Source organism: Eschrichtius robustus, chromosome 10 (assembly GCF_028021215.1).
Source record: "Eschrichtius robustus isolate mEscRob2 chromosome 10, mEscRob2.pri, whole genome shotgun sequence".
NCBI classification, from domain to species: Eukaryota; Metazoa; Chordata; class Mammalia; order Artiodactyla; family Eschrichtiidae; genus Eschrichtius; species Eschrichtius robustus.
The window spans coordinates 36,424,975-36,444,771 of NC_090833.1; the positions used below are offsets into that span (position 1 = coordinate 36,424,975).

General features: G+C 37.0%; 1 protein-coding gene across 6 annotated transcripts in view; it reads left to right on the forward strand.

The window, feature by feature from the left end:
• The window catches only part of RNF38 (ring finger protein 38), a 122,568-nt gene that overhangs the window by 69,349 nt on the left and 33,422 nt on the right, over positions 1-19,797 (forward strand). For 2 of the 6 annotated variants that reach the window (XM_068552297.1, XM_068552299.1), the window contains 2 exons: positions 2,282-2,329; positions 13,522-13,715. In XM_068552297.1, coding sequence (XP_068408398.1) covers positions 13,609-13,715 — 107 coding nt within the window. In that variant the 5' untranslated portion in view covers positions 2,282-2,329; positions 13,522-13,608. The other 4 variants (XM_068552300.1, XM_068552294.1, XM_068552298.1 and 1 more) reach the window with 3 other exon arrangements.

Sequence of the window (19,797 nt, forward strand, 5' to 3'; positions counted from 1 at the left end):
CTCAAAACACAGCAGCTTAGTCTATAGGGTTGGCAGGAGAATCTCTTTAGGAAGGGCTCAACTTCTCTTTTGAGAGCTTTCTCTGATTGTCAGGCCTACCCAAGGTAATCTCCCCTTTGATTAACTTAGAATTCAGTGACTTGAAATCTTAATTATATTTGAAAATCCCTTCACCTGTGTGAAAGGGTTTGTGTAATTTAGGTCATATAATTTAACCTAATCATGGGAATGAAATTCACCATATTTACGGTCCTGCCCACATACCAGGGAGGGATGGATTATACAAGAGATATACACCAGAGGTGGGAATCTTGGAGACCATCTTAGAATTCTCTCTTCCCTTCTCTCCCCCTACTCTCCCCGCTTCCCCCCGCAAGGACCAGGGTTTGCCAATTTTTTACTTACATATTACTGAAATCTGTTTTCCCAGCCAGCTCTTGTAGTAGCAGTTTGTGAGACTGCTTTAGGTATGATAGTTGAAGGTAGATGGCCTTGTTAAAACACTCTTCAAATGTACTTATTGTGCAAAGTGTAAGCTTAAGATTGCAGAAAGAACATGAAGCCTACATCAAGGAACAGACCATTTTGAGAGACGAGAGAATTGCTTTAAAGTGGCAAAAGCACTCCTTACATTGAATGAGTCAGGAATGTGAAAAATACTTCTTCCTTTGAAATATTTTCTACTCTTGCCCTCAGATAAACCCAAGGCTCCTACCTCTATTCTAATTTTTGCCTGTATTATGGCATTTAAAACATTTTTCTGTAGTTGGCTGCTTGCATCTTTTTTTTTTAAACTAGAATAAGCTCCTTGAGGGTGGGATCCATGTTTTATTTTCTTTTCTCACATAGCTCTTTGCTTATAAGAGGCAGTGAGTAAATATTCCTTGATTCAGTCATTCATGCTTCATCACAGTGGTAAAGGATATTGGCACATTCATGTTTATAGTACAGAGATAAGCTTTAGTTCATGTCCACAACATTTTGTGGAGCAGTACTAATGAATTCTAAAGTTACTGCCCTGAAGTTTTTTGCTTTCAATCCTAGGAAGATCTTTGGAAGTAATTTTACTGTTAGCAACAGGCCTGGTCATTTATCTGTTTACCAGGCTCATAGCAAACCAGAAACAAAAATGTATAAAGGGACTAAAGAAGGTTATTATAGCAGGATTATTCATGTAATTAGCATGCCACTTTATGATTTGTCTCTGCCTTCCTCTCTGGCTACTTCCTTACTGACCAGTTACACTGAACATTTTGTAGTTTCTTGACTACACTGTTACCAATACCTCTCCAAAGCACCAGTATGGACCATTATCACAGAAAGATACTTTTTTATACAGTGATTTGCTTTTGTTTCTTTTTTATAGCATATACTTCTTGAAGGTAGGAAATCATGACTATCTTTTGTTTTAGTGCCTGTCACAGAATAAACACTTAACATGTAAGGGAATGAGTGCAGCAATGAAACTAAAAACAAGACAGCCTTAAAGCACATGGTTTTTAGTGTAGGAACAAGCGGGTACATAAATCTTAACCCCCAAAGGCAGTTCATGCCACAGCACAGTGGAACAGGTGATACTCATGATGTCTGTGATCAAAAATACTACAGATTAAGTATACTTACATATGAATTTAAGGGGATTAACTCACAATCTCGTCAAGCATTTAAAACATGCAGTCATTTACTTTGAGGCTTATGATCTTGTCCTTTATTCATTAGGAAGGTTGCTAGGTTTGTGTTGAATAGAGCTGAGATATCCACAATGAAAATCTTGTTTTCTATACTTGTGATCACTATAGACATTTTGCCATAGATGTTCTGAAATCTCTCTTTCCTTGCATGATCATTTGGAAGGTTAGCTTAAAAAGAGAATGAAAAATTAATCATCGCCAGGAAGACACTAACCTTTCTGTACTTAAGTGATTTTTACTTCAGGTTTTCTTGACATGAAGTCTTATCTATCATTTAGGGTTTCAGAATTAATGCCAACAGAAAAGATATCAATAGATATTATATGGGAAAATAGGAAGGACTTTGCGTTCTTGAGCAGTGCTATTTTGCCTTTAAAGAAAGTTTTTATAAGAGAGATCCATTGCCAGAGGCAACCTTTGTCATCCTTATATTTGTTTTGATGTTTAAGATTAATTTTTTATTTCTTTTCAGTCTCTGCTAACAAAATCATCAAATACCTAGAAAATCCAGACTGTCCTTCATAGGCATGATTCTCCACATTGGTGCAGCTAGCCATGAACTATCCTTTTCTTCTCCCTCTTTTTCCCAGATATCTCCCGGGGCCAATTCAGCACCTCTACCTGGCCATCCTAACAAGGTGATTTGTGAAAGGGTGAGACTTCAGAGCCTGTTCCCTCTCCTCCCAAGTGATCAGAACACTACCGTTCAAGAGGATGCTCACTTCAAAGCTTTCTTCCAGGTTCTTATATATTTACCCTTTCCCTTCATAGGGCTGAAAGCCACAAGATACATTCTAGGTTGTTTCTAGGAAGGCTTGAAACAAAATTCTCAGAATCTTCTTACTTCTTATTTTCTGTTGTATGTGGGAATAAGTATTCTTCTTAGAGGGCGTCTTTAACATAACTTTTTCAGCCAGCTTTTCTGAAGAATGTTTGTCTTGTCTTGAGCTGCTGTTACTATTTGACCACTTAATATTCTTGTTTTTTGATCTTTTGGTCTTAATCACTTGTCCTAATAGGTCAAGTTCTGTAAGAAGGTAGAAGATATTACACAATATGTGAAATTGTATAGGGAAGGTAAAATGGAAGCATGTAAGGTATTTTTTAAAGCCATCACTACTTATTTGCTTAGCATCCAGAGTTTGATGGTAATGCATATTTCAAAGAAAAAACATGGTTACTTGCCTTTTGTGACTTTTTATACCTGTGCGTAAAATGTGTTTAAAAATTTGGTTACATGCAAAATGAAAACAAATTAAGGTATGAATGGATTTAAACTGTCATTAGGTTATTAACAAGAATACTAGGATGTGCTCACATAAATCATTGGCTACTACATTTACAATCCATTATTCCTAGAGAAGCAAGTTTTAGTAATGGAAGTCCTTACTACCACAAAGGAAACTAAGTTACAGAATTGCTTTTGTATACTAGGGTTGTGGGCCAAGTCATGTAATTGTACATGTGTATATAAACCTGAGGTAGTGAGAGTTGCTAATCAAAGCTAGGACTTTTGGATAGAGCTAGCTCATTTTCTGTTTGTGTGGGAGTGACAGGTTGGGACTTGGGACTAGTTCTGAAAGAGAAATGCTTGTGACACATTAAATTGGAGGTGTAGGATTTCTGAGGGTAGGTGTGTAGGTGATCTAGGGCTCTTTAATCTGCTTTCCTTGTTAATATTTGTGCCAGGTTCTCTGCTTTGTGTGTATTGTCTCCTTTTGTTTTTAACCATCATAATAAACTAGTCCTGGATGGTTTTCTAGATGAAGAAATAGGCTCAGAGAATCTCGCTGAGATGCCCAATTACATATCTAGTTATTGGCAGAACAGAAACTCAAATCCAACTTTTGCTATTTCTTGTCTACTATATATCATACCAGCTTTGGATATTAACAGATAATTCTGTAAACACAGTTCAGTGTATGTTAAGAGACATCATCTGTATTGAATTGAATGGCATATTGATTGCCATTTTGGATACATCATTAGCTTGCAAGAGCTTGATCTTTAGCAATAGACCAATATAACTAAGGAAGAAATTGACTTTGTACCGTGGCTACTGCCACTAATAAACAGTTATTTGACACTTTCTGTGTTCTCCATACCTCCTTTGAGTCTTTAAGCTAATATTAACTCAATATTAACTTTAAACGCAAAGAGTAGCTGCCAAATGCAATAGATTAAACCCATGTTTTGGGACTTCCCTGGTGGCACAGTGGTTAAGAATCTGCCTGCCAATGCAGAGGACACGGGTTCAAGCCCTGATCCATGCCGACATGCCACAGAGCAACTAAGCCCGTGCGCCACAACTACTGAAGCCCGTGTGCCTAGAGCTCCGCAACAAGAGAAGCCACCGCAATGAGAAGCCCGTGCACCGCAACAAAGAGTAGCCCCCCCTCGCCACAACTAGAGAAAGCCTGCGTGCAGCAACGAAGACCCAAGCAACCATAAATATATAAATTAATTAGTTTTTTTTAAAAAGAATTAAACCCATGTTTTGAAAATAAAACCAAAAAGTTAGACCCAATTCCATTTGGATGTTGCAGAAAGGTGAAAGGTATTACTGGTAAATTTTTATTTATAGTCCTAATTTAACTTAAATCTTACTTTTCTCTAACTTTAGAATAAGGCCCTCAATGTACTTTGCTCCCAAGAGAGACTGGAGATTTTCTTTGCCCACTTATTACCCTACCACTGTTCCACATGAAGCAAAGTAAATCCTTCTCACATCCACTTCGAGATATTGTCAGATACCTTCAACGAATTCTGATACCATAATTGGGTGTGATTTCTTAGTTCCAGTTATGGTTCTCATCCTTATAAAACTTAGTTGCCATGTAAAAACGAGAACCTGTGCAGCCACGTCGTATCCTCAGAAAGTTATTCCCTTAATGCATTGTTTTCTCTCGGCTTTCCTCCAAGTTCCTTTCCTCCCAACTCTTCCTGCTTTTCCTTCCCCCTTGACTCCATCCATTCTAAACAGACTCACCTACCTCTTCCATTTTTTTCTTAAAGCACCCTCTCCACTTCCATATTGTAGCTGAAACTAGTCTCTTTTATGAGGACATCATTTTCCCTGTAGCCTTCTCTAAGGGTAAAGAAATTACTGCTTTTTCCTGCTCCAAGCATGGGATTGGGTATGTGGCTAGTAGGTAGGATGGTCATAGAGGTGAAGGAAAGTGTTGATACTCTCCTGGATCCTTGTTTTTAATCACCAGTCTTCTTTGAACAAAAAGCTCATCCTGTTTTTGATCTCTTTTTATCATTCATCTCCACTACTTACCAAGTTTGTGTCACTGTCCTTGTTTATTAAAGACTTTTGCACTTTGCTCCTTTTTACTTGTTTCTCTAGTCAAAATCTTTCAAATTTTGCGTGTTTTTTAATTTTAAAAATTGTGAAATATTTCATATATGCAAGTTATAAAATATAAAGAAGACATATGTATAAGTTTAAAAAACCCACCATCTAGCTGAAGAAATCAGCTATTGCCAATGTTTTAGAAGCTTCCATAGTATATTCAGGTGCTGTCCCAAACCTGTGCCTTGGGTAAACCTCTGTTGAATTTTGTGTTTAGTATCTCTTTGCTTTTCTGTGTGGTTTTTACCACATATAGTATACCTCAATACTATACTATTTAGTTTCTGAACTTAATATAAATGGTATCATACTTTGTGTATTTTTGTCATTTTTAGATTCATCCATATTGATGCATGTGGCTGTGTCCTGTAGATTCATTTTCCAGCTTTTAGCGTTGCATTTATATGAATGTACTGTACTGTAGTTTATCCCTTCTCTTTTTGATGGACATTTGGGTAGTCTCCAGTTTTCTATTATTATCATTACAAACAGTGCTGCCATGAATATTCTTGTGTGTTTCCTGGTGTACATTTAGTTGGTATTTTAATGTTCCTTTAAAAATGGTGGCTTTGTGTACTTCTTGCTCTGTTTTTTTTTTTTTTCCCTACAAAAGAGGTTTGAGTAGATGCACATTAGAATCAAAGTGCCTCCTGTAACTTATTTAAATTAAAATTAAGGTATAATTAACATACAGTAAAATTCACCTTTTTCCGTGTACAGGTCTGTGAGTTTTGACAAACGCATACAGACGTGGGACCATTGCAATCAAGATATAGGATAGTTTCAGCACCCCCCAAAATTCCCTCATGTCTGTTTGCTATCAGCCCCCTGTAATTTTAAAATTAAGTTTCATGCTACCAACCAATTCAGTGATTGTGATTGAAGATTGTATGCTTTCATTAAAAAGTCATGTACATTGTGGGGAACTTGAATTTCAGGTGTGGCACAACCCTTGATTTCAGGTGTGTGTGTGTTTAACATATATATACATTCTTTTTTTAATATTCTTTTCCATTATGGTTTATCATAGGATATTGAATATAGTTTTCTGTGCTATACAGTAGGACCTTGTTGTTTATCCATTCTATATAGAAAAGCTTACATCTGCTGACCCCAACCTCCCACTCCACCCCTCCCCCAGTCTGCTCCCCCTTGGCAACCACAAGTCTGTTCTCTATGTCTGTGAGTCTGTTTCTGTTTTGTAGATAGGTTCATTGGTACCATACTTTAGTGATATCATATGGTATTTGTCTTTCTCTTTCTGACTTCATTTAGCATGATTATCTAGTTGCATCCATGTTGCTGCAAATGGCATTATTTCGTTCTTTTTTATGACTGGGTAGTAGTCCATTTGTGTGTGTGTATACACACACACACACACACCCCTCACATATTCGTTATCTGTTCTTCTATTGATGGACATTTAGGTTGTTTCCATGTCTTGGCTATCGTGTACAATGCTGCTATGAACGTAAGGGTGCATGTATCTTTTTGAATTAGAGTTTTGTCTGGATATATGCTCAGGAGTGGGATTGCTGGATTGTATGGTAATTCTGTTTTTAGTTTTCTGAGGAACCTCCATACTGTTTTCCATAGTGGCTGTACCAACTTACATTCCCACCAACAGTGTAGGAGGGTTCCCTTTTCTCTTCAGGGCTGTGTGTGTATGTGTGTGTGCATGCACGCACGTGTCTTAATACAGCTATTTGATAACTTTATTTTGTAAATTTACTAAAGTTAGGTGATTGAAATTTGTTGATTTATACATATAAAGAAATATATTAGATTTCTGAAAGACTACTATAAAAATGTCTCTTCTCCAGCAAATTTATAGACTTAATAAAAATTTTAGCCAAAAATATAAGAAATTTTTTATTTTAGAGCTTTACGGAGTTATCCTTTTTCCCCCCATTAATTAATTTATTTATCTACTTTTGGCTGCGTTGGGTCTTCATTGCTGTGCGCAGGCTTTCTCTAGTTGTGGTGAGTGGGGGCTACTCTTCGTTCCGGTGTGCGGGCTTCTCACTGTGGTGGCTTCTCTTGTTGTGGAGCACGGGCTCAGTAGTTGTGGCTCACAGGCTCTAGAGCGCAGGCTCAGTAGTTGTGGCACACGGGCTTAGTTGCTCCATGGCAAGTAGGATCTTCCTGGACCAGGGCTCAAACCCATGTCCCCTGCATTGGCAGGCAGATTCTTAACCACTGCGCCACCAGGGAAGTCCTAGAGTTATCCTTAAATTCATAAGATCATCAAAGGAAAGACAGGAACAAAAACTTTTCCAAAAATTGTCATAAAGGGAAGTATACCATAATGATACTAAATCACATTGTAAAGAAATAGTTTCAAGTCAGTGAGGTCCATGTTGTTAAAATACAGTGGATGTTTTGCAGCCCTCATTCTACATGACCTCTTAGTTGAACCCTTGAAACTCCATTACACTGGCTTTCACCATCACACTCCACTCTCCTCTCATCAGGTAGTCAACGTAAAATGTTGGAGCTTCTCAGGGTTCAGTATTGGGCCTCCTTTTCATTGTATAAACTATTTTGAGCAATTTTTGTCAATGCCTGTAACTTCGTCGACGTACCATCTATCTGTAGTATACCAAAAAGTACTGATTAACATATCTAGTCTGAGCTTCAGTTGTCTGCAGAATGACTCCATGTGGAGGGATCCCTTGATTCACAGGGATCCCTTGATTTCAGGTTGTTCTTAACAGCTTTTCTGTTTTTGTTGGTTTCATGTTTATGCTTCAGATTATTTCATTGATCCTTGTTTATAGCTTCTGTGGAACTAAATATAGCATTTGAAAACAGTACAATTACAGCATCAATGTAAATCAGTTTTTGTGAACCAGTGATGTTCTAAGAAAAATCTGGGACTTAAGGTTGTTAATACATTATTCAGAAATTAGCCAAACAGGCCTCCCTAAACTCAGGAAGCCACTGCTGGGTTAGCAGTTATGGCCAATGAATATAGAAACATAATATTTTCACACGGTATTTTATCCTCTTCATTATGATGGAATTGCAATATGTTATACCACTACATTCCCTTTGCAAGCACTCACTGCACATAAAATTGTTCTGTTCTTTGGCCTTTTATGAAAAAACACAAACTTGAACCATGTCAAAAAGCAAAGGTCTGATTTTTTTTTTTTAATGCATGCTGTGGTAACTTTTGAAAACAGAATATTTGAAGTCTCTTTTCCCTCCCGTACCTACAAGTAAAATAACATTCCAAGAGGATGTACTGTTTGAGTGGTTATGAGGTTGGATTTTGTTCTGAAATCTTTTGAGCTGAGGAATCAAAGCTGTGCATTGGAAAATTAAAGTCCTTTGTGAAGTATATGAAACAGGACTATATATATGTTGTGTAGTTCAAAGGCAGTATATTCACTGAATTGTCTTTTGTACATCTTCACTAATAGAAACATTTTACATAAATTTGAATATAGTTTAAACAAAGACTTTTGTTTGTGGAAAAGTAAATGAAAGAATGTGTAGAGATCATTTTGTAAATTGTGTGATTCAAATGTAAAGTTATTAATTACTTGCTTATTATTTACAAAAAGGGATCTGTCTTGGTGGTGGTTCTTTATTAGCAAGTTGCTTTATGTAGAGTGTTTCAGTTTTCTAAGTGCTTTCATGTCTCTTATTTTAAATTAATGGAATTCAGTAAGTGTTTTCTCTCGCGGGCCATTTAAATTTAATGGTTGTGGAATGAGAAACTTAATCTTTTGTCAGATAGAATAAGGCAAATAGAGTCTGGAAGTTTAAAAGAGGATTGGGAACTCATAAATCATGCTATGCTTATTTATTTGTAAATCTGAGATGAATGGTAGTCCTGAATAATGAGGGGAGAGCGGACCAGGTTATTGGAGATTTTACCTCCCCGACTCTAGTTGCCCCCTTGCTCCTTTGAGAAGTCCTTGGGGCTCACTAGTGTTTGCTGAAATCAGAAGTACTTTTCAATCACCATTTTTAATCTAGAACTTGGAACCTGTTTCTGCTTTGGGGAAAGTTTGCATTATCTTCAAGACTTCCTGATTGACATATATATAAATATTATTTATATTTTATGTGTGTGTGTTTATACATATGCACGTGTGTTTGTATTTTTTTTTCTCCCATGGTATTTAGCATTTAATCATTTCTGATTTGCTTTTTTGAAACTGTGGAATACTTTCTTATGGGTTGTTTTCACTTCTAATAATGATGTTTTGGTTATAAAGATTTGGTGTTACAGAGGTGTAATCCTGTACTCATTTTATCAGATGCTGAATACTGAGTATAAAAGCTAGCTAGCTAATTTTCTTCTGTCCTTCCTTCCTTCCTCCCTTGATCCCTGAATCTGCATCCGTATTCTGTACTGTAGTATCTCTACAGTATTCTGTACCAGTAGAGACAGTACTAGTACCTGACTTCACTCAACATCTTACAGGTTTAAGTTGTCAACATCTAGTACTTTCTAAAGTCAGCCTACTGGCACAGAGTCAGCAGGGACAGGAGGGAACTGCTCCCCCCTGAGATTTCAAAACGTAAATTTTTCTGTAATGGTGAGTTTATCCTTAGGGACTTTTCTTAAGAGAGTCCCTTATCTCTTAGTTCAGTGGTTCTCAGAGTGTAGTCCCAGACGAGCAATACCAAGCATCATATGGGATCATGTTAGAAATGCAGAATTCTTGGGTCCCAATCCAAACTCTCTGAATCAGAGACTGGGGAGTGGACCCAACAATCTGGTGTTTCTGATGCATGCAAAAGTTTGAGAACCACTGTCCTAGGTAATGGGAGTATCCCTCCAGATTCTGCTTTGCATTTACTTCTGTCAAGAGTCGTTGTGGTAGCATAATTCTAAATCAGTTTTTATATTAATTTCTAAGTTTAGAGGTTCACAGACAACATGGGTAGTGAAAAATTTGAACCCCAGCCTTGGTGTGAGGAGCTAACCTGTTGTTTGAGTTCTCAGGGATGTGATCCCTCCTCCAGTTCTCAATACATACAGAGTAGACACTCTGTGCCAATGGCTGACTTCTTCTAGTCTTCCCTTTTATTGAAAGCATAGTACTTTGGAAATTTTGGCCTTATGCAGGGGTGTCAGTGATAAGACCTTATCTTCTGTCCCTCCTGCGAATATCAAAAAACAAACCTGGTTTTCAGTTTTCCTCTTTGTTTCTGGTCCTTGGAAATTTCTCTTTTTCTCTGAATCCAGCAATACCTTTAAAAAATATTTTTTTGTTTTTTGTATTTAAGCCATTATTTCTAGATGTTTATGTTAGGATTTTCACTTTTAGTCCATGATTTTGTCACAGAAGTCGTTATAGTTACTTTATATCAAAGTTTACAATACTTATTTCTGTTCTGTAACTACAACAGTGATCTTTCATGCCTTGTCCTGTGTTGATTATAATAATTGAAAACCAGTAAACATTCTTCATAGTATTAGGGATACTTGTATAGTCTTTGCAGAACCAAGTAGCATGTTTGGCCCATGGAGGAGGAGTTGTAATGTTTTGACTACCTATCCTACTCAGAGGATGCTTTAGGTGACAAAATGATATGGATTTGTTTTCGTCTTTGTCCTCCACTCTCTGATTGCCTTTTTTTTTTTTTTAATATTTATTTTCTTTATTTTTTTGGCTGCATTGGGTCTTTGTTGCGGCACACGGGGTCTTCATCGAGGCATGCGGGATCTTCGTTGCAGCGTGTGGGCTCTTCATTGGGGCACGCGGGCTTTTCTCTAGTTGTGGTGTGAGGGTTTTCTCTCTCTAGTTGTGGCGCGCAGGCTCCAGAGCGCGTGCGCTCTGTAGTTTGCAGCACGCGGGCTCTCTCGTTGAGGTGTGCAGGCTTAGTTGCCCGACCAGGGATTGAACCCACGTCCCCCTGCATTGGAAGGCAGATTCTTTACCACTGGACCAGCAGGGAAGTCCCTGATTGCCTTTTTATATTTCTTATGATAAGAGAGCTGTGGGCTTAAGTTTTATTAAGAACTTGTAAGTTCTCAGTCATACTGTTTTTGAATCCACATTGTGTATGGTATTTTTCTCAGAGTCCTCTGATTCGTTCTAATTTGTAATGATTTTTTTTCAGACCTGCTGTACTGCCATCACCCTGGGATTTCTTTTCATTGCACTTCTGGGTTACTTCTGTTTCTTGGATCCTGTATTTATACATATGTCCCCAGGTGAAGGAGAGAGCATGCACGCATACGTAAAAATCAATCAAGTAAAATTTTCTGAATGAATATGTGAGAAGCAACTTTGAATCTTAATACATCTGGCAAGGTCTTTGTTTTTTCCCTTATACTAGACTAATAATTTGATTGGAATATAAAACTCTAGATTCAACATTATTTTCCCCCAGAGCACTTTAGCATCTTTTGTTTTCTGTGGGAAGTCTAATGCTAATCTAATTCTTTTTCTTTGTAGGTTGCTCCCGCTTTCTTTTTCTGGAAACTGAGGATTTTTTATGCAGTTCCTTAGAGTATTAAAATTGATAAGGAATATGATGAAACCATATTGCATATAGTAAAATAACTTTTTAGTAATTCCATGTCCCTAAATATCAGTTGTGGTATCCTGTTACTTTGAGTGAAAAAGTAAGGCTTATTACCATAATACTAATGAAGAGCTCACTTCCACATATTTCCCTTCACTTCCTAGTCTTTGTCTCCTCTTACACACTGAGAACCTTTCACAACACAAAGAGAAGGGATGGGAAACTTTCTCAGTCATCTTTCCTTATCTCCACTCTTAAAAGTAATGCATTTGTTGTAAAATAAGAATATGCTAACTCACAACTTGAACATCACTGGAAATATGTAAAGGTTGATAGCCTAAGTGTTTTTTCAATACTTAGTTATTTTGTGTATCTGTAGCATTCTTCTCCATTCGGGCAGTGAATTTTTAGAATTCAGAGTTCCATATCTTAGCTTGCATCAAGGTTTGCGGTACAGGTTTATACATATGAAAGCCAATGATTATGATTGGTTGCTAGCATTTTGTACCTCAAAAAGTTAATGTTAATCAAGTCTGTTTTACCACACGCGGAGATCACATTTCTAATGCTTATGTGTAGTTCATGTATGAGTTTGTCAAGTCTTAGTTGTTCTGCTGTTTTGTTTTAATCAGAATATCTAAATATTAATGGTTATTTTTCACTTTCTAAGTTTTAGGATTATCAGAACATAACTGATTTTCTTATTAAAATCAAGGGGTTAAAAACAACTAATTTTAATAGCACCATTAAATATAGGGAGAAAATAAGGTTAGTGTGAAGAAAGTTACAAGAGCATTTGTATATGGTTCTGAAAACTATTTTCTGTTTTAGTTATAACAAATTTGAATTATAATATTCTTAAGTATAGAAGGAAAATGACATGGTTTTTGAATACATCTGCTAAATAATTTAGAATGATCAAAAGTAACCATTTAGCAGTTTGCTTCATTCCTATCAGTTTAATCAGTTCTGTTTTATATGCTTATATTTTAAAATCTAACATAGTATGTAACCTCATATATTCTTTAGCTAATATTAACATTTTTGTTCTAGCAGCAGGTGGCAGTCAAAAGTTCCCTAATGCCCAAATGATTAGAATTTGCAGCAGTAGACTGGAGATAGGAGAGGCTCTATTAGAAAACACACAGCCCTCATCAGACTTTCAGTTAACTTGTAATTTTGACAGTCTTGATTAGAGACTCAATTGGAAAATTGAGTTGTGTGGGGAATCCTGGAGAGTTAATAATTCAATTAAGTGATCCATACCAATTTTATAGCTAAACCCTTGAAAACTTGAGACTGTGCTTCAACATTAACACGTATGGGTTTTTAATTATCCACCACTCCCATGATCTACCTGAAATGCCATGTCTTTCCCAAAGATATTCTATGATATTCTAGTTAAGAACTGATGAACTAGATCAGTTGACTGTTTTTTAATGTTTTAAATACATTTTACTTTGTCCACATAAACATTATTAAATAATAAATCTAATGGCCTTAAACAACAGGAATAAGGAGGCAGGGAAGTGTGATTTTAAATCAAATCAAGGGCCTACTTAAATTATACCCCTTCCTAAATTGATCTCTCAGCTAAGAATTAATGCCTAAAAGAGTAACTATTAACTGATGGGAGGAAGTAGTAGATTTTCTCAGTTGAATTGGAGTTTTAAAGAGGTGGTCAGGTACCATAGAAATTGTTTATTGCCCTATTGTGTACCTTGTGTGTTGTTACCTGGTTAATTTTATGATGATTTTAAAGAAAGAGTTAACTTTTCATTTGATATTATTTACTGTGCATCTCCCTTTCCCACCCCACCCCTCGTATCTTTTAAAGGTATTTAATTCAGGTTGATAGTGTATTTTTTCCTCCTTTACACTTTGTGGTAAACATACTTAAACACCTATGCATGTAAACAGTAATGCAAAAATCCTTAAAAGATTTTATTCAGTTGACTGATTTTGTTACATTGGCAGAGTGAAGATAGTCCAAGTCCCAAGAGACAGCGCCTCTCTCATTCAGTCTTTGATTATACATCAGCATCACCAGCTCCCTCACCACCAATGCGACCATGGGAGATGACATCAAATAGGCAGCCCCCTTCAGTTCGACCAAGCCAACATCACTTCTCAGGGGAACGATGCAACACACCTGCACGCAACAGAAGAAGGTTAGTTGGTTACAGTTACTTATTAAATTTGTGGTCATTGGTAGATTTGTGAGTTTTTTTTTAACATCAGAAAGCATTTTTTCTGTAGGAATTTTATAAACACATCAACACCTTTTTACTTGTATGGTTACACACGAGAAACAACATTACAAGTCGTTTAGACTTCTACAGTCCATTGTGAGAGTTCATTTAGCTTGTGATTGACAGAAGAAGAAATTGAAAGAGGCTAAAGTGGTTTACCTAAAATCAATCCATACCATTATATGTGAATTCAACTACCTTAAGGTTTAAGACTTTTTGTGAGCTAGCCTTCAATCCATATTACTGAAAAATGCATTTTATAGTTTACAACTGTAAGGAAATATAGAACCATAGTCTTAGGAATGAGCAACCTCTTTTTCGTGCCATTCTTATCCACTCCATTCTTAGAAATGAATAACCTCTCTCCACATACTCCTTCTGTATCCTCTAAGGCAACTGGGAGCTTAATTAAGTTTCTTTAAAATTGTGGAGCCTGTGATATGAAGAGTGACTGAAATTTAGTTTGACTTTCAGTCCTATCTTCCATATAGGACTTGCCCCTTGCCTTTCCTTCCCAGGGGAATACATTTCCTGAGCTGCTTCCTCTTTAGTAGTTGCCTGAGGTCATACCTTTCTTCTTCCAAGGAAATAAAGCATACTTGGGGTGAGACAACTGTTTATATGTCCAGGATGTTGATAATATAAGAAGTACTGATAATCTTGAGGTAGGGTGGTATTACAGACTAAATGTTTGTGTCTCCTGAAGATCCATAGGTTGATGCCTTAACCCCCAGTGTGGATGTATTTAGAGATGAGGCCTCTAAGGAAGTAATTTAGGCTGAATGAAATCATAAGGATGGGGCCCTGATCCAAGAGGATTAGTGTCCTTATAAGAGGAGACCCTAGGAAGAGAGCTCTAGCTAGAAACCAGCCATGCTGGCACCTTGATCTTGGACATAGTATCTAGGACTGTGAGAAAATGAATTTCTGTTGTTTAAGTGAGTCTGTGGTATTTTGTTAGGGCAGCCCTAGGAAACTAATACTGAAGGAATCTTAAAACCCATCATTCATTGTTCCAAATGAGACAAGATAAACCTGTTCCTGAGCTGTACTCTGTTGACACACTAAGACTTTTACATTATCTGGTGCAGTATTACCCAATTATATGGGAATGTTTAAGTAAAATAATGTTATGCCAACCAGGTAAAATATTTTATAGCTGTTAAATGTAATAGCATGAGGAAATAAGGTTGGTTGTTTCAAGGTTACAGCCTGAGCCCCTGCTGTAATCTTTCCTATTGTTTTATGGTGAAATGTGACGTACATTCAGGAGAACTTGTAAAACAAGTGTACACTTAAAAGGATAACACACAGGTGTGCCCAACACCTAGGTTAAAATAGAACATCAAAAACCCTCCTTCTGATAACCCCTGTCCTGTGATTTGTCATCACTCCCAAACATTTGAGGAAAACCAAACATTTGAGGAAAGCCAACAAAGTGAAAGAAGGGCACTGAAACTCAATAAAAGAAAGAACTTGAAGAAACCGTTAATAGAAGAAATAAAACAATTAAGAGAATAAACAAAATAGAATTTTAGACTAAGTGTAACATGAGAGAAGTGGAAGAGATTGTATCCATAAAAATCAACTGGAAATCTTAGTTGGCAAAATTAATAAACAGGCAGAAAAAGCATCTTGGTCCCTGGAAGATCAAGTGAAGGAATTTTCCCAGAATGTAGTGTAAAAGGGCAAAGTGGAAAGTGTGGAAAAGAAATTTAAATGTAGACAAGAGTCATCAGTTCTAAATATGTCTAATCATATTTCCAGGCAGAAACAATAGAAGGGAACGATTTTGACAGAAATAGTACAAAATCATTTTCAAGAATTGAAGAGGGACTTCCCTGGTTGCGCAGTGGTTAAGAATCCGCCTGCCAATGCAGGGGATGTGGGTTTGAGCCCTGGTCCGGGAAGATCCCACATGCCGCGGAGCAACTAAGCCTGTGCGCCACAACTACTGAGCGTGCGCTCTAGAGCCCACGTGCCACAACTACTGAAGCCAGTGCACCTAGAGACCATGCTCCAGAACAAGAGAAGCCACCGCAATGAGAAGCCTGCACACCACAACAAAGAGTAGCCCCCGCTCGCTGCAACTAGAGAAAGCCCGTGTGCAGCAACGAAGACCCAATGCAGCCATAAATAAATAAATATTAAAAAAAAAAAAGAACTGAAGAAAGACTGAGTGTTAGCAAGATCTTGGTGAAATTTAAGAATATGCACAAACATTCAGAGATGAAGAATGTTGAACAATAAGTATACATCATGATCAAGAGGGATTTATCCTGGGGTTGCAAGGATTTTTCAATATCCACAAGTCAATCAGTGTGATACACAACATTAACAAATTGAAGAATAAAAACCATATGATCGTTTCAATAGATGTAGAAAAAGCTTTTGATAAGATTTAGCATCCATTTATGATTAAAAACTCTCCAGAAAGTGGGCATGGAGGGCACATACCTCAACATAATAAAGGCCTTATATGACAAACATGCAGCTGACATCACGCTCAACGGTGAAAACCTGAAAGTGTTCCCTCCAAGATCAGGAATAAGACAAGGATGTCCACTCTCGCCACTTTTACTTAACATAGTTTTGGATGTCGTAGCCAAAGCAGTCAGACAGGAAAAAGAAATAAAAGGAATCCAAGTTGGAAAGGAAGAAGTAAAATTGTCAGTGTTTGCAGATGATGTGATACTATGCATAGAAAATCCTAAAGATGCCACCAGGAAACTACTAGAGCTCATCAATGAATTCGGTAGAGTTGCAGGATACAGAATTAATATGCATGAATCTGTTGCATTTCTATACGTGAATGACAAACTATCAAAAAGAGAAATTAAGGAAACAGTCTCATTTACCATCGCATCAAAAAGAATAAAATACCTAGGAATAAACCTACTTAAGGAGTTAAAACACCTGTACTTGGAAAACTATAAGGCACCGATGAAAGAAATTGAAGATGACAAAAACAGATGGAAAGATATACTGTGTTCTTGAATTGGAAGAATTAATATTGTTAAAAGGACCATACTACCCAAGGCAATCTACAGATTCAGTGCAGTCTCCATCAAAATACCAATGGCATTTTTCACAGAACTGGAACAAATAATTTTAAAATTTGTATGGAGACACAAAATATCCTGAATAGCCAAAACAATCTTGAGAAAAGACAACAGAGCTGAAGGAATCATACTCCCTGACTTCAGACTATATACTACAAAGCTACAGTCATCAAAACAGTATGATACCGGCGTAAAAACAGACACATAGATCAATGGAACAGGATGGAAAGCCCAGAAATAAACCCACGTAGTATGGTCAATCTATGGCAAAGGAGGCAAGAATATACAATGGAGAAAAGACAGCCTCTTCAGTAAATGGTGCTGGGAAAACTGGACAGCTACATGTAAAAAAATAAAATTAGAACATTCTCTAACACAATATACAGAAATAAATTCAAAATGGATTAAACAGCTAAATGTAAGACCAGATAACTGTAAAACTCCTAGAGGAAAACATAGGTGAACTCTTTCACATAAATTGCAGCAGTATTTTTTGGATCTGTCTCCTAAAGCATAGAATATTAAAGCAAAAATAAACAGATCGGACTTAATTAAACTTAAAAGCTTTTGCACTGCACAAAATTCATTGACAAAATGAAAAGACAAACTAATGAATGGGAGAAGATGTTTGCAAATGATATGACCGATATGGGGTTAATATCAAACATATATAAACAGCTCATACAACTCAATGTCAAAAGAAAACTCAGTTAAAAAATGGGCAGAAGACCTGAGTAGACAGTTTTTCAGAGAGGAAATGCAGATGGCCAACAGGTACATGGAAAGATGCTCAGCATTGCTAATCATCAGGGAAATGCAAATCAAAACCACAATGAGATATCACCTCACAACTGGCAGAACAGCTATTATTGAAAAGAACACAAAAATCAAATGTTAGTAAAGGTGTGGAAAAAAGAGAACCCTCATACACTGTTGGTGGGAATGTAAATTGGTGCAGCCACTGTGGAAAATAGTATGAAGATTTCTCAAAAAAACTAAAAACAGAACTACCATATGATCCAGCAGTTTCACTCCTGGGTAGATATCCAAAAAAACTAATTCAGAAACATATGCACCCCAGTGTTCATAGCAGCATTATTTACAATTGCCAAGGTATGGAAGCAACCTAAGTGTCCATCAAAAGGTGAATGGATAAAGGGGGTGTGTGTATTCCACGCAATGGAATACTACTCAGCCATAAAAAAGGCCGAAATTTTGCCATTTGCAGCAACATGGATGGACTTGGAGGGCATTATGCCAAGTAAAATAAGTCAGAGAAAAACAAATACTGTATGACATCACTTATATATATGGAATCTAAAAAATACAGCTAACGAGTTGAATGTAAAAAAAGAAGCAGACTCACAGATACAGAGAACAAATTAGTGGTTACCAGTGGGGAGAGGGAAGGAGGAGGGGGAGGGCTAATATAAGGGTAGGGGATTAAGAGGTACAAACTATTAGGTATAAAATAAGCTGCAAGGATATATTTATTGTACAACACGGGGAGTATAGCCAATATTTTGTAATGACTATAAGTGGAACATAACCTTTAAAAATTGTGAATCAGGGCTTCCCTGGTGGTGCAGTGGTTGGGAATCCGCCTGCCAATGCAGGAGACACGGGTTCGATCCCTGGTCCGGGAAGATCCCACATGCCGCGGGGCGGCTGGGCCCGTGCGCCACAACTACCGAGCCTATGCTCTAGGGTCCGAGAGCTGCAACTGCTGAGGCCCGTGCTCCTAGAGCCTGTGCTCCTCAACAAGAGAGGCCGCCGCAATGAGAGGCCCGCGCACTGCAACGAGGAGTGGCCCCTGCTCGCCGCAACTAGAGAAAGCCTGCAAGCAGCAATGAAGACCCAACGCAGCCAAAAATAAAATAAATAAATAAATAAATAAATTGTGAATCACTGTATCGTACACCTGTAACTTATGTAATATTGTACAGCAACTACAATTAAAAAAGAAGAGAGAAAAAAAGAAAAAAAAAGAGAACCTTCTTGAAAGAATTTTTAAATACTGTACTCTAGGAAGTGGAAGAATAAATGCAAGAAGTAGGATTTAATACCATTTGATTAGGAAAGGAAACAAGACATACTGCTAAGTCTGAATAAAGGTCTATTGTTAAAAAAAAAGAGAAAAAATTTCAGGAAAGATCTGAATGTAAAATGGGGACAGAGCAGAGAGAAGTAAAAATGTGCAATCTAGATGTTTTCCGAAAAATGGAAGTATGTGTTAAAAAATTTAAGTGTAGTCACTAGAAAAATAGAACTGGAATATATAGCTTCCACACAATGAAACAGATAAACAACATATATAGAAAACGCAGTCCAACAAAAGGCAGGTCAGTGAGGCCAGGAGGGAACAGCTTTGTGCTGTTTACAAGTGATACATCTAAAACAAAGTGACAAAGTAGTACCTATCATAGATATAAAAGTCAACTGAAAGAAATATTTGTCCATCTTATCACTGTTTATTATTTCTAGATTTTCCAGTAATTCTGCTTTCTAAATGTTCTGTTACAAAGGCATACGTAACAGATTTAATGAGAGGCAATTCAGGAAAGACAAGGACCAAAATTGTCAAGGAACTTACATGTCAGCATGAGAGCTTGGGTCTTAATTTGTGTTAAGTTTGAGTTATTGAAATTATGTTTGAGTAGGGAAGTGAGAGCAAGAAGCAACAACAGAATAAAACAATATTAAAAGGGACCCTTAAAGTGTGTGGACAGGCTGAGTGTTTTTTTGGGAGATGAGTGATCTGGGCATATATTTTCTATTTTGATTGTAAGGTGCACATTTTTTCACATCATAATGTCTCTAAATTGATGGTATAGCATAATCTAATTGGCAGCTTTCCTCCTCTTTTTAGTGATACATTAAACAGTCCTTTAAAATATTTTTATGGGTATAAAGATATGTACATATACATGAGTTAGTAT